The sequence below is a fragment of the Oncorhynchus mykiss genome, chromosome 26, assembly GCF_013265735.2.
Source record: "Oncorhynchus mykiss isolate Arlee chromosome 26, USDA_OmykA_1.1, whole genome shotgun sequence".
Taxonomy (NCBI): Eukaryota; Metazoa; Chordata; class Actinopteri; order Salmoniformes; family Salmonidae; genus Oncorhynchus; species Oncorhynchus mykiss.
Window position 1 is genome coordinate 46,300,471 of NC_048590.1, and position 13,917 is coordinate 46,314,387.

General features: G+C 45.9%; 1 protein-coding gene across 3 annotated transcripts in view; it reads left to right on the forward strand.

The window, feature by feature from the left end:
- The first annotated feature begins 492 nt into the window (after window positions 1-492).
- LOC110525033 (metallophosphoesterase MPPED2) overlaps window positions 493-13,917 on the forward strand; it is a 135,689-nt gene continuing 122,264 nt past the window's right edge. Inside the window, exons 1-2 of one of the 3 annotated variants that reach the window (XM_036963485.1) lie at window positions 493-763; window positions 3,523-3,797. In XM_036963485.1, coding sequence (XP_036819380.1) covers window positions 3,670-3,797 — 128 coding nt within the window. In that variant the 5' untranslated portion in view covers window positions 493-763; window positions 3,523-3,669. Of the gene's footprint in view, window positions 764-2,292; window positions 2,313-2,449; window positions 2,469-3,522; window positions 3,798-13,917 lie in introns of those variants that run through there. The other 2 variants (XM_036963486.1, XM_036963487.1) reach the window with 2 other exon arrangements.

Below are 13,917 nucleotides of genomic sequence, written 5' to 3' on the forward strand. Positions count from 1 at the left end.
ATGACTGCTGTAGGCTACTGCTGCTGGTGGACTGCTGCATATTTGGCTGCATGGTGGACAAACGATGTGTCATTTGGAGAGTTCGTGGACTTGCAGCCACAGTATTGAATTCTGTATTATGGTTTTACTGAAGGAAATCGATAGCCGCATATTTTGTCCACTCTCCCAGTCAACTCCGTCACGTCTGTGGTGCCCTGCAAGTGTGAATTGCAGTAAACTCTAAATACTCGTATACCTTAGGCAAGCCTATCATATCCATGCCAAAAGACAAGCCACGAATGGCGAGAGAAACAAAGTATATTTCCACGTGGAAATGTTGCTGACAGGCTCAGGGTGGTTATCTGTCTTTCTAAATGGAATAGATTGAGCCAGCTTGCAGAAGCAAAAAACGTCTGTTTGAGACAAACGGGAGTGCGCACGCGCGCACATGTCTGTCTGTCTGTGCCCGTGCTCGAGCCCGTGTGCGAGGCTGTGCTCTTTCTGCTCTCTCTGACCCCAGTGGCAGTCCCATCTCACTACACCGCTCTTCGGCTTCTCCTCTGTCAGATCGAGGCTGCTCTCTCTCTCTCTCTTGCTCCCCCTCTCCGCTTCTGTCTGTCTCGTTTCCACAAGAGCCAGCCGAGGTCCCCCAGGGTCGAAGGTTCTGCCCTGCCCGCCCAGACTGCAACCCCCGCCGGCCTCCAAATCGGCATTCTCCCGCATGGATCTGCGTCTTTTGACAGCGTAGAGGGCGACCCCGGGACACGTATCCGCCAGAACGAAGGTAGCTATATTCACCTCTGGCTTTGAAAATCGCTGGCATGGAGAGAATAAGAAAACATGACACAAAGCCGCAGGTTAGAGGTGCCTTGTCATTTACGAGGGAGAGCAAGAGGTTAGTGCAGATGGTTCGCTGACACTGACCACCTTTGCTGTTTCTTTATACGAGATGTCAGAACGCACAGTTCACAGATCCTTTTAGTTCATTATTGAAAACAGCAATGTTATGGCAAGCGGTGCACTGAGCTAGTAATGTGTGGTACCATAGGGTCAGTGTGTTTCCCTCTCCCCGACTTTAGTAATGCGGTAGTAAATAGTGGATTTATAATTTGAATGTGCATTTTTAAAGTTAGGAACGTGTATGTTTGCATTGGAAGAAATAGTAACTACAGTGTATTGGCGCGAAAGCATTTAATATGGGAAGCTAAAGCGTGCATTTAAAATGCATGGGCAGATTTAGCTACTTGAAGTAGCTAGTTGCAGCTAGCTATGTAGGCTACCAAGGTAAGCCATCATAGGCTATTGCAAAATACACACGTATGGAATATCTAGCGACCAAAACCATGCACGCTCACTGTCTGCAGTTTCACGTTTTTCAATGGAGTGCTGCAAGCATTGGGCAAAGTTCACGGGTGTCTGTTTACAGTAGCCTAGGCTAGTGTAGGCCTATTGTAAACCGTACAATTTCAAGTCCACAGACAACTTGGAGATATTTGATTGCATGTATTGTTATCTTCTAGGCCTAAATGGTGATAGCTAAACACAGAGGGAGGCATTTCGCCTAATTGGTACATAGCCATGGTCGCAATGTTGCTTTGGAGTTGTTACAATGTATATAATATATATAATGTATATAATGTATATATATATATATATATATATATATATATATATATATATATATATATATACATTGCACCATCTTATGTTGCTAATAGTATAATGTATCCTTGTGTTTTGTTGCGTCGATACATTGTATCAAAATAAAATACAAATAAAATGTTTTTCGTCACGAACACAGAGTACAGCATAGAGGCTATAAAAGGTGCTTGGAAATTATTGTGTTAGCTCCCACAACAATGCAGTGCACAAATCTATATCAATCATTTAAAAACGTCTGATTAAAATAAAAATAAGTTTAGGTAATTAGCTTATACAAAGTAGTGAACGGATATGTACACAAAATACAGTATATATTATGAATGTGCACAGTCAAGTATGACTGTATTTACAAATATAAAGTAGTGTCTTCGTGGCTATCAAGCACTTGTTAACAGTGAAATGAATCCTCTCCTGAACTCGGCGACCGTTGTTTAGATTTTTCAATTAGTGATGGACTTTTAAATTGAGGGGCACAGTAGGCTACCGGTCCTTGCATCGGAGAGACAGTGCAAGTGGAGGTCTCGTATAAAAAGCTTGCAGGTGCGATGTCAAGCCCACAGTGGCTACTTACTACTGACTATAATCAATCAGGGGTTGAGACAGGAGGGAGCGACACAAGGGTTGAGGGAGCACAGCAGAACTGAAGCACCGTTGAGCAAGCTTCCAAAGCGGTATGCGAAATCACACGACACCGGTAACTTGGGTCGTTTACTTGGGTCAGTAACGTCAGTTTATGTTAGTTACTCTTAGTTCATAAACAATCGCACACTATTGTGATTTATGTAGGCTATTTAGGATTTACCATTATTGATCTATTTCTCTGATAGGTGAGTTTGTGCCTTAAATTAAAATGTTACTAACTGCATTACTATCAAAACGTATTTTTCTAAATCTTTATGGATATACATTTACAATTTGAAAGTAAACTGAATGTTGCAATTAACTATGATTCATTTTTAATTGAATATGACGAGTTATAACCACATTGTAAAATTAGGATAGCATCAGACAATCTATGCTTCTGCATGCAACTATTTAATTAGTAACATTTTATGCTCAAATTTATTTGTTATACTTTTATACTTGTAATATTTGTTTTCGATGTCAAAATGATTTATACATGTATTGTAATCCATTAATATGGTCATTTCACATGTGTTTGAACAACCTGCAGGGTCTCCTTATTGCATCTGTTTAATGACCAATGGTTGGGCAGTTTAGTTATTTTGTCATACAGGATGAGTTTGTCTTCATCCTAAATAATAATGAAATGTTCAGGGAAATTACTGCAGAATCAATGGTTTGTAGTTATTATTTTCTGATGTTCTTAGATGGCCTTAGAGTAGTTTCAGATATTTAGGCTATGGTTATTTAAATTACTGCATGTGTATTTTTTCTGTCCAGATTATTATAATATTTTTTTTATAATACTATTGCAAAATTATAATTGTATAGTTTAATCTGTTTGACAAATCACGTCCTCGATAAGGAGGGTTGTTACTGACTCTTTCAACTGTTCCTTATTTAGCAAATGAAGACGCAGTATTTCCCTATTTAATATTAGGAGCACCTGCCTACAGTATCACTTCCCATCTACAGACTGTATCTTCAGTATTTACTACAATTGACCATTTTTACAAACATTTGCCAGGTTCACAGTTTACTGTCGATGTCTGTCATCACGGCAACCGCTGTTCAGGAAAGTGATTGTGTTTTGATTTAGAGGAAGCTTGATGGGTGTACCTATTTACCAATCAGAATGGCCTATTCTTACTATTTCCATCACAGTCTCATCTACATTTACAAAAGTGTATGTTTGTGATTTAAACTCTGGTTCAACCGTGTTCTGTTTCTGTTTCTCTTCTCTTTGTTTCTCTTCAGATTGCTGTGTGGTTGTGGTCCAGTGTGGTTGATCCGGTTTTGTACACGAGGCGGTTATAGTTCTGAGCAGCGGTTCTGAAGGATGACCGCTGAACGGTTCAGCCTTGGATCCTGGTGAACTGTGTCTGATGTCCGAACGGCGGAAGCATGGCTCATGGAATCGCCTCTCAGGGCAAAGTGACCATCACAGTGGACGAGTACAGCTCCAACCCCACACAGGCCTTCACTCACTACAACATCAACCAGAGCCGCTTTCAACCTCCACATGTCCACATGTGAGTACACACACACACACACACACACACACACACACACACACACACACACACACACACACACATACACATACACATACACACACACACACACACACACACACACACACACACACACACACACACACACACACACACACACACACTGTTTTCCTATTCCTCCTTACCAAACTTATACTATGCAATGTTCTACCTGCAGGTTCTAGCTGTGTTCTAGGTTCTAGCTGTGTTCTAGGTTCTACCGCTGTTGTAGGTTCTAGCTGTGGTGTAGGTTCTAGCTGTATTGTAGGTTCTACCGCTGTTGTAGGTTCTGTCTGTGTTGTAGGTTCTAGCTGTGTTGTAGGTTCTATCTGTGTTGTAGGTTCTATCTGTGTTGTAGGTTCTAGCTGTGGTGTAGGTTCTAGCTGTATTGTAGGTTCTACCGCTGTTGTAGGTTCTACCTGTGTTGTAGGTTCTATCTGTGTTGTAGGTTCTATCTGTGTTGTAGGTTCTATCTGTGTTGTAGGTTCTACCTGTGTTGTAGGTTCTATCTGTGTTGTAGGTTCTACCGCTGTTGTAGGTTCTATCTGTGTTGTAGGTTCTACCTGTGTTGTAGGTTCTACCTGTGTTGTAGTCTATGACTAGCTGATAACAGCAGTCTTCTGAAGCATGGCATGACGTCCCTACAGCATGTTCACTATGTCCCCTCTGTCTATCAGGCTGTCCTCTTCCTTTATTTATCCAGCCACTTCTTTAACGTGACCGTTGTCTGGTCTGCTACCCACAATGCCCTGCTTTTCATCAGCAGGCCAAAGTGCTCTGACCGGCGAATCTCCACCACATGTGGTCAACAGACCGCTGTGGGCAGGGACGATGTGGCAGATTTATGTAAAAGACATGGTAATATTTATGATTCAAGCGGGCTCTTTTGCAGGCTGGTGCGAGGCTTGACGTTGCGGTCGACTCTGTGGTTGTCTGAATGCCTGGCCTGTGGTCTCTCTCTGACTCTCATCTTAAGGTGTATGGACACGATGTTCTGACCACTATACATCTGTCCTCCTGCTCCTTTTTTCAACCATCAAATACCATTGGATCCTCACATAGTTGTTTAAATGAACCATTGAAGCTAAATCTTTATATACCATGTCATGCAAATCATCGTTGTTACACATGATCACATCTGGTATTTTTCACCTTTTGTTTTTTGATTTATGTATTTTGCTTCACCTTTATTTAACCAGGTAGACCAGATCACCTTTATTTAACCAGGTAGGCCAGATCACCTTTATTTAACCAGGTAGGCCAGATCACCTTTATTTAACCAGGTAGACCAGATCACCTTTATTTAACCAGGTAGACCAGATCACCTTTATTTAACCAGGTAGACCAGATCACCTTTATTTAACCAGGTAGACCAGATCACCTTTATTTAACCAGGTAGACCAGATCACCTTTATTTAACCAGGTAGGCCAGATCACCTTTATTTAACCAGGTAGACCAGATCACCTTTATTTAACCAGGTAGACCAGATCACCTTTATTTAACCAGGTAGACCAGATCACCTTTATTTAACCAGGTAGACCAGATCACCTTTATTTAACCAGGTAGACCAGATCACCTTTATTTAACCAGGTAGGCCAGATCACCTTTATTTAACCAGGTAGACCAGATCACCTTTATTTAACCAGGTAGACCAGATCACCTTTATTTAACCAGGTAGGCCAGATCACCTTTATTTAACCAGGTAGACCAGATCACCTTTATTTAACCAGGTAGGCCAGATCACCTTTATTTAACCAGGTAGACCAGATCACCTTTATTTAACCAGGTAGGCCAGATCACCTTTATTTAACCAGGTAGGCCAGATCACCTTTATTTAACCAGGTAGACCAGATCACCTTTATTTAACCAGGTGGGCCAGATCACCTTTATTTAACCAGGTAGACCAGATCACCTTTATTTAACCAGGTAGGCCAGATCACCTTTATTTAACCAGGTGGGCCAGATCACCTTTATTTAACCAGGTGGGCCAGATCACCTTTATTTAACCAGGTAGGCCAGATCACCTTTATTTAACCAGGTAGACCAGATCACCTTTATTTAACCAGGTAGACCAGATCACCTTTATTTAACCAGGTAGACCAGATCACCTTTATTTAACCAGGTGGGCCAGATCACCTTTATTTAACCAGGTAGACCAGATCACCTTTATTTAACCAGGTGGGCCAGATCACCTTTATTTAACAAGGTAGGCTAGTTGAGAACAAGTTCTCATTTACAACTGCGACCTGGACAAGATAAAGCAAAGCAGTGCGACACAAACAACAACACAGAGTTACACATGGAATAAACAAACATACAGTCAATAACACAATAGAAAAGGTCTATATACAGTGTGTACAAATTAGGTAGGGAGGTAAGGTTCTTGTTTTGACATAGGAAATACCTGGTAAACGGTAATGACATTATACTGTAATTAGATAATACTTGAATTACCTGAACTACCATTTTGATTCTTTGGGATACAATAAGCTAAGCACCATGATAAATACATGCATGTGTTTCCTGTACTCTTCTACAGGGCTGCCAGTATCTGAGGCATTCATTCTTTAACCTGTGTATGAGACTGAGACTGCTGCTGTATATTTACACACACACACACACACACACACACACACACACACACACACACACACACACACACACACACACACACACACACACACACACACACACACACACATTCACAGGCGTTCCTTGTACACACACACACCCCACACAGACAAACAAACACAAACACACACACACACATAAACCCCTCCCCCACCATGTAAGAGTGCTTATAGAATGCGTGCTCTGTTCTGGGAAAGTAAGGTTTGTTTAGATGGGGTAGATAATGATCAGATTGGCCCGGGGTTAGCCTAGCCCTGCCGCTGCAGCCACTCTATTTAGACAGAAATAAAGACCTTGCTGCTCCTCCTGAACCAAAGAGAAAAAAGAGGTGAGATGGGGGGTTGCCTTATGAAACTTTATCCTTGCTAATGTTTTTGCGCCGGGCGGGCAGTCCAGGAGACACCATTTAGATGTCTGTGACTCGCAGCACAGCAGTATCTCTTGTAGAGGTCGTAAACTAGAGGTCGACCGATTAGGAATATCCAACGCTGATACCGATAGCGATTATTGGAGGACCAAAAAAATCCGATACCGATTAATCCGCCGATTTTTTAAAATGTGTTTGTAATAATGACAATTACAACAATACTGAATGAACACTTATTTACATTTTTTAATAGAATTTTTCTTTTCTTTTTTTACCCCTTTTCTCCCCAATTTCGTGGTATCCAATTGTTTTAGTAGTTACTATCTTGTCTCATCGCTACAACTCCCGTACGGGCTCGGGAGAGACTAAGGTTGAAAGCCATGCGTCCTCCGAAACACAACCCAACCAAGCCGCACTGCTTCTTAACACAGCGCGCATCCAACCCGGAAGCCAGCCGCACCAATGTGTCGAAGGAAACACCGTGAACCTGGCGACCTGGTTAGCGCGCACTGCGCCCGGCCCGCCACAGGAGTCGCTAGTGCGCGATGAGACAAGGATATTCCTACTGGCCAAACCCTCCCTAACCCGGACGACACTAGGCCAATTGTGCGTCTCCCTATGGACCTCCCGGTCTCGGCCGGCTGCGACAGAGCCTGGGCTCGAACCCAGAATCCCTGGTGGCACAGCTAGCACTAGACCACTGCACACACTCAGGGTGTATGCACACACACACACACACACACACACACACACACACACACACACACACACACACACACACACATACACACACACACACACACAGTGTCCCACACATTCAGACCCCATCAGCTGCAATTTCTTGCTAATGCTTGGTAACGTGACCCAGGAGTCAAAGTGAACATTCTTGAGAGCATGGGAGCCTCTCTGTGTCAGACAAACATAGCCCAGCCGTGTTTGTGTTGCTTTATTTTCCTGACTGTCTGTTTTCCCTTTCCTCTCCTTTTTGTCGTCCCATGAAGTGAAATGCTCAGCAACTTGGAACATGTGCTTTGAGTTGGGCCGGTAATCGCATTGCGTCCAATTTGAGCGGGATGTGAGGGTAAAATGCAGAGGAGGCCAGACAGAGAAGCAGGGAGTTTAGACTGGATCTTAGGGGACACGGGGAGTTAGACTGGGACTAAGGAGACACGGGGAGTTTAGACTGGGACTAAGGGGACACAGAGATTAGACTGGGACTAAGGGGACACTGAGTTTAGACTGGGACTAAGGGGACACTGAGTTTAGACTGGGACTAAGGGAACACTGAGAGATTAGTCTGGGACTAAAAGGACACAGGGAGTTTAGACTGAGACTAAGAGGACACTGGGAGTTTAGACTGGGACTAAGGAGACACGGGGAGTTTAGACTGGGACTAAGGGGACACAGAGATTAGACTGGGACTAAGGGGACACTGGGTTTAGACTGGGACTAAGGGGACACTGAGTTTAGACTGGGACTAAGGGGACACTGAGTTTAGACTGGGACTAAGGGGACACAGGGAGTTAGAATGGGACCAAGGGGACACGGGGAGTTTTGACTGGGATTAAGGGAACACTGGGACTAAAGGGAAACAGAGACTGGGATTAAGGGGACACTGAGACTGGGACTAAGGGGACACTGAGACTGGGACTAAGGGGGCACTGAGACTGGGACTATGGGGACACTGGAACTAAGGGGACACAGAGTTTAGACTGGGACTAAGGGGACACAGAGTTTAGACTGGGACTAAGGGGACACAGAGTTTGGACTGGGACTAAGGGGACACTGAGACTGGGACTAAGGGGACACTGAGACTAGGACTAAGGGGACACTGGGACTAAGGGGACGCTGAGACTTGGACAAAGGGGACACTGGGACTAAGGGGACGCTGAGACTGGGACTAAAGGGACACTGGGACTATGGGGACACTGGGACTATGGGGACACAGAGACTGGGACTAAGGAGACACTGGGACTAATGAGACACTGGGACTATGGGGACACAGAGACTGGGACTAATGGGACACAGAGTTTAGACTGGGACTAAGGGGACACAGAGTTTAGACTGGGACTAAGGGGACACAGAGTTTAGACTGGTACTAAGGGGACACAGAGTTTGGACTGGGACTACGGGGACACTGAGACTGGGACTAAGGGGACACTGAGACTGGGACTAAGGGGACACAGAGTTTGACTGGTACTAAGGGGACACAGAGTTTAGACTGGGACTAAGGGGACACAGACTGGGACTAAGGGGACACAGAGTTTAGACTGGGACTAAGGGGACACAGAGTTTAGACTGGGACTAAGGGGACACAGACTTTAGACTGGGACTAAGGGGACACTGAGTTTAGACTGGGACTAAGGGGACACTGAGTTTAGACTGGGACTAAGGGGACACAGGGAGTTAGAATGGGACCAAGGGGACACGGGGAGTTTTGACTGGGATTAAGGGAACACTGGGACTAAAGGGAAACAGAGACTGGGATTAAGGGGACACTGAGACTGGGACTAAGGGGACACTGAGACTGGGACTAAGGGGGCACTGAGACTGGGACTATGGGGACACTGGAACTAAGGGGACACAGAGTTTAGACTGGGACTAAGGGGACACAGAGTTTAGACTGGGACTAAGGGGACACAGAGTTTGGACTGGGACTAAGGGGACACTGAGACTGGGACTAAGGGGACACTGAGACTAGGACTAAGGGGACACTGGGACTAAGGGGACGCTGAGACTTGGACAAAGGGGACACTGGGACTAAGGGGACGCTGAGACTGGGACTAAAGGGACACTGGGACTATGGGGACACTGGGACTATGGGGACACAGAGACTGGGACTAAGGAGACACTGGGACTAATGAGACACTGGGACTATGGGGACACAGAGACTGGGACTAATGGGACACAGAGTTTAGACTGGGACTAAGGGGACACAGAGTTTAGACTGGGACTAAGGGGACACAGAGTTTAGACTGGTACTAAGGGGACACAGAGTTTGGACTGGGACTACGGGGACACTGAGACTGGGACTAAGGGGACACTGAGACTGGGACTAAGGGGACACAGAGTTTGACTGGTACTAAGGGGACACAGAGTTTAGACTGGGACTAAGGGGACACAGACTGGGACTAAGGGGACACAGAGTTTAGACTGGGACTAAGGGGACACAGAGTTTAGACTGGGACTAAGGGGACACAGACTTTAGACTGGTACTAAGGGGACACAGAGTTTGGACTGGGACTACGGAGACACTGAGACTGGGACTAAGGGGACACTGAGACTGGGACTATGGGGACACTGGGACTATGGGGACACAGAGACTGGGACTAAGGGGACACAGAGTTTAGACTGGGACTAAGGGGACACAGAGTTTAGACTGGGACTAAGGGGACACAGAGTTTGACTGGTACTAAGGGGACACAGAGTTTAGACTGGGACTAAGGGGACACAGAATGGGACTAAGGGGACACAGAGTTTGGACTGGGACTAAGGGGACACTGAGACTGGGACTAAGGGGACACTGAGACTAGGACTAAGGGGACACTGGGACTAAGGGGACGCTGAGACTGGGACAAAGGGGACACTGGGACTAAGGGGACGCTGAGACTGGGACTAAAGGGACACTGGGACTATGGGGACACTGGGACTATGGGGACACAGAGACTGGGACTAATGGGACACAGAGTTTAGACTGGGACTAAGGGGATACAGAGTTTAGACTGGGACTAAGGGGACACAGAGTTTAGACTGGTACTAAGGGGACACAGAGTTTGGACTGGGACTACGGAGACACTGAGACTGGGACTAAGGGGACACTGAGACTGGGACTATGGGGACACTGGGACTATGGGGACACAGAGACTGGGACTAAGGGGACACAGAGTTTAGACTGGGACTAAGGGGACACAGAGTTTAGACTGGGACTAAGGGGACACAGAGTTTGACTGGTACTAAGGGGACACAGAGTTTAGACTGGGACTAAGGGGACACAGAATGGGACTAAGGGGACACAGAGTTTAGACTGGGACTAAGGGGACACAGAGTTTAGACTGGTACTAAGGGGACACAGAGTTTGGACTGGTACTAAGGGGACACAGATTTTAGACTGGTACTAAGAGGACACGGAGTTTGGACTGGTACTAAGGGGACACAGATTTTAGACTGGGACTAAGGGGACACAGAGTTTAGACTGGGACTAAGGGGACACAGATTTTGGACTGGGACTAAGGGGACACTGAGACTGGGACTAAGGGGACACTGAGACTGGGACTATGGGGACACTGAGACTGGGACTAAGGGAACACAGAGTTTAGACTGGGACTAAGGGGACACAGAGTTTAGACTGGGACTAAGGGGACACAGAGTTTGGACTGGGACTACGGGGACACTGAGACTGGGACTAAGGGGACACTGAGACTGGGACTAAAGGGACACAGAGTTTGACTGGTACTAAGGGGACACAGAGTTTAGACTGGGACTAAGGGGACACTGGTCTCTTTAGGGAGGTGGGGGTGTAGGTGCTTAAAGGTTGGCATGCGTCCAAGATCACTTTTTAACACACGCACATACATGCAGTCAACCATGCAAACACACGCTGACACAAGCACTCTCACACACACACACACACACACACACACACACACACACACACACACACACACACACACACACACATACACACACACATATACACACACACACATATACACACACACACACACACACACACTGAGACAGCTCTACACGGGAGCGCTCCTCGCTGCTTTTAAAACACTAAATTACGATGCAGCAGAATTCCTTTCTAGATGGTTTGGTAAAATGTGGAATTCCGTTGTTATTGTTGAATGTGGTGTTAGAATTCCACGTTCATTTGATCATGTGGAAATGGAAATTGAATCCCCAAAATAGGACTGAGTTGCATCATCTTTTTCCTTGTTCTTTAATTCCTAATTTGATTCCGTTGTTCTTCTCCAGATGCCTCGTTAATTACTTTCAATCTCTGAATAATTGAGAAGCTCATAAAAGTGTGAATCATTTAACAACACCAACCCAACTGTGTGTCTGTGTGTTCTGTATAAATGCTAAAGAACAGAATCAAAGCCATACAGTTGTGTTCATCCAAATGAACACACTCGGTTGATTTTCTTCTGACAATTAGCCCAGCACATGTCTAGATATGTGCTGTTTGGTTTTGGACTGTGATAGGATTTGCTGTGAGAGGGTCCTCTTTGTGAATGTGGAGGGGTGTTTGGGGGAGAGGGGACTACTGACGGGTAGTGTGTCACATGACAGAAATCCGCAAACAAGCGGGGGCTTTTGGGATAGTAGCCTAATTGGGCTCCCGAATGGCATAGCGGTCTAAGGCACTGCAAATCAGTGCCTACAGTTCGATTCCAGGCTGTATCACAACCGGCCATGACTGGGAGCCCCATGGGGCAGCGCACAATTGGCCCAGCGCCGTTCGGGTTAGGGTTTGACCGGGGTAGGCCGTCATTGTAAAGAATTTGGTCTTAGAAGGGAACTCCCATCTCCATTGTATGTGAATGTAAAGTCGCTGCGTTTGATTCACATGCTTAGAATGTTCTGTGACAAAATAGGATACAAATCAAATCAAAAACCTCTCTCTTCTCAAGTCACACATAATGAAACCCGCAAATTAAATCAGTCCAGCCGAACCTGCCCCTTTACCTCTGCTGGCCTCTTTACTCTCTTTACTCTCATCCGTTCCTCCCCCCTTCCCTCCCCTCACTTTCCTCCCCTCTTCACCCCTCTCTCCTTCCCTACCTCAGACAGTTTCAGGAGAAGTTTTCCCCTCGTTGGAAACTCAACAGACGGTATCTCTTTGTTCGCGGGGCCCACTGCTTCACCGCAGCCAGAATGGAGTGCTTTTGAAACAGGAGAACCCTTGATTGAGTTCCTCTCCTACCCTTGGCCCTGGCGCTACAGCAAGGTGGACGGGGGTTAAGTGACAGTTGACATTTGGCAGGTCTGTTGTTTTGAGATGGAAGCCATTTTGAGCTCCTTCAGATACTGGCCTTCCCACCCCAGGACGCCGTGGCGGAGGGGATGTCTCCATGATGCCGCTTCCTGTGTCGTTGGGAATAGACTCCTTTCATGTTGCAAGTTCTAGACCACTGCCTTGTGCCCTCGTTTGATTTAATATTTACTGAGCTTTTGTTGAAGCAGTTTGCGTTTACAATTGCAAATGTAGCCTGACATCCCTCTGGCGTAGACATTATAATGTGTAAAAAGGCAACGTACTTTCCATATTGCAGCTTGGTAAAAGCTTGACAAATATTTGGTAAATGTATGTGGTGGATGTGGGTCAGTGTGGGTCAGTGTGGGTCTGTGTGGGTCTGTGTGGGTCTGTGTGGGTCTGTGTGGGTCAGTGTGGGTCTGTGTGGGTCTGTGTGGGTCTGTGTGGGTCTGTGTGGGTCTGTGTGGGTCTGTGTGGGTCAGTGTGGGTCTGTGTGGGTCAGTGTGGGTCTGTGTGGGTCTGTGTGGGTCAGTGTGGGTCAGTGTGGGTCTGTGTGGGTCTGTGTGGGTCTGTGTGGGTCAGTGTGGGTCTGTGTGGGTCAGTGTGGGTCTGTGTGGGTCTGTGTGGGGGTAGTTTGTTTGTGCTTGAAGCTCTTTATGAGTGTGGATATGTTGCTACCACATCCTGTAGTTTGTTTTGACACCGTTCTGCACAGGTATCAGACTGACGAGGTATATTCAGACTAATAACAGTTCATTCCTCTGTGTCGGCTCTAAATCCTGAAATCCCTGGTATTGTGCTTGTGTATGTGTGAGGCTGCAGAAACAAACACACACACCGCTGTAACACGCGATGTCTCTGCCCATCCCCCCTGTAGCCAGAGGCCTGTCAGCAGCACAATTAAGGGCTGTGGCGTAATGAAAGGAACATTAGCAGAAGCAATTTATTCCTCAATGAAACGCCGGAAGGTTCCGTCCGTGGTGATATTAAACACAGGCTTTGTGTTCCATACTTTCCCATTATGGCAGGACTAACAGGGAGGGGCCAGCAGGACTATTTTTTAAAATATTTTATTTAACCTTTATTTAACAAGGCAAGTCAGTTAAGAACAAATTATTAT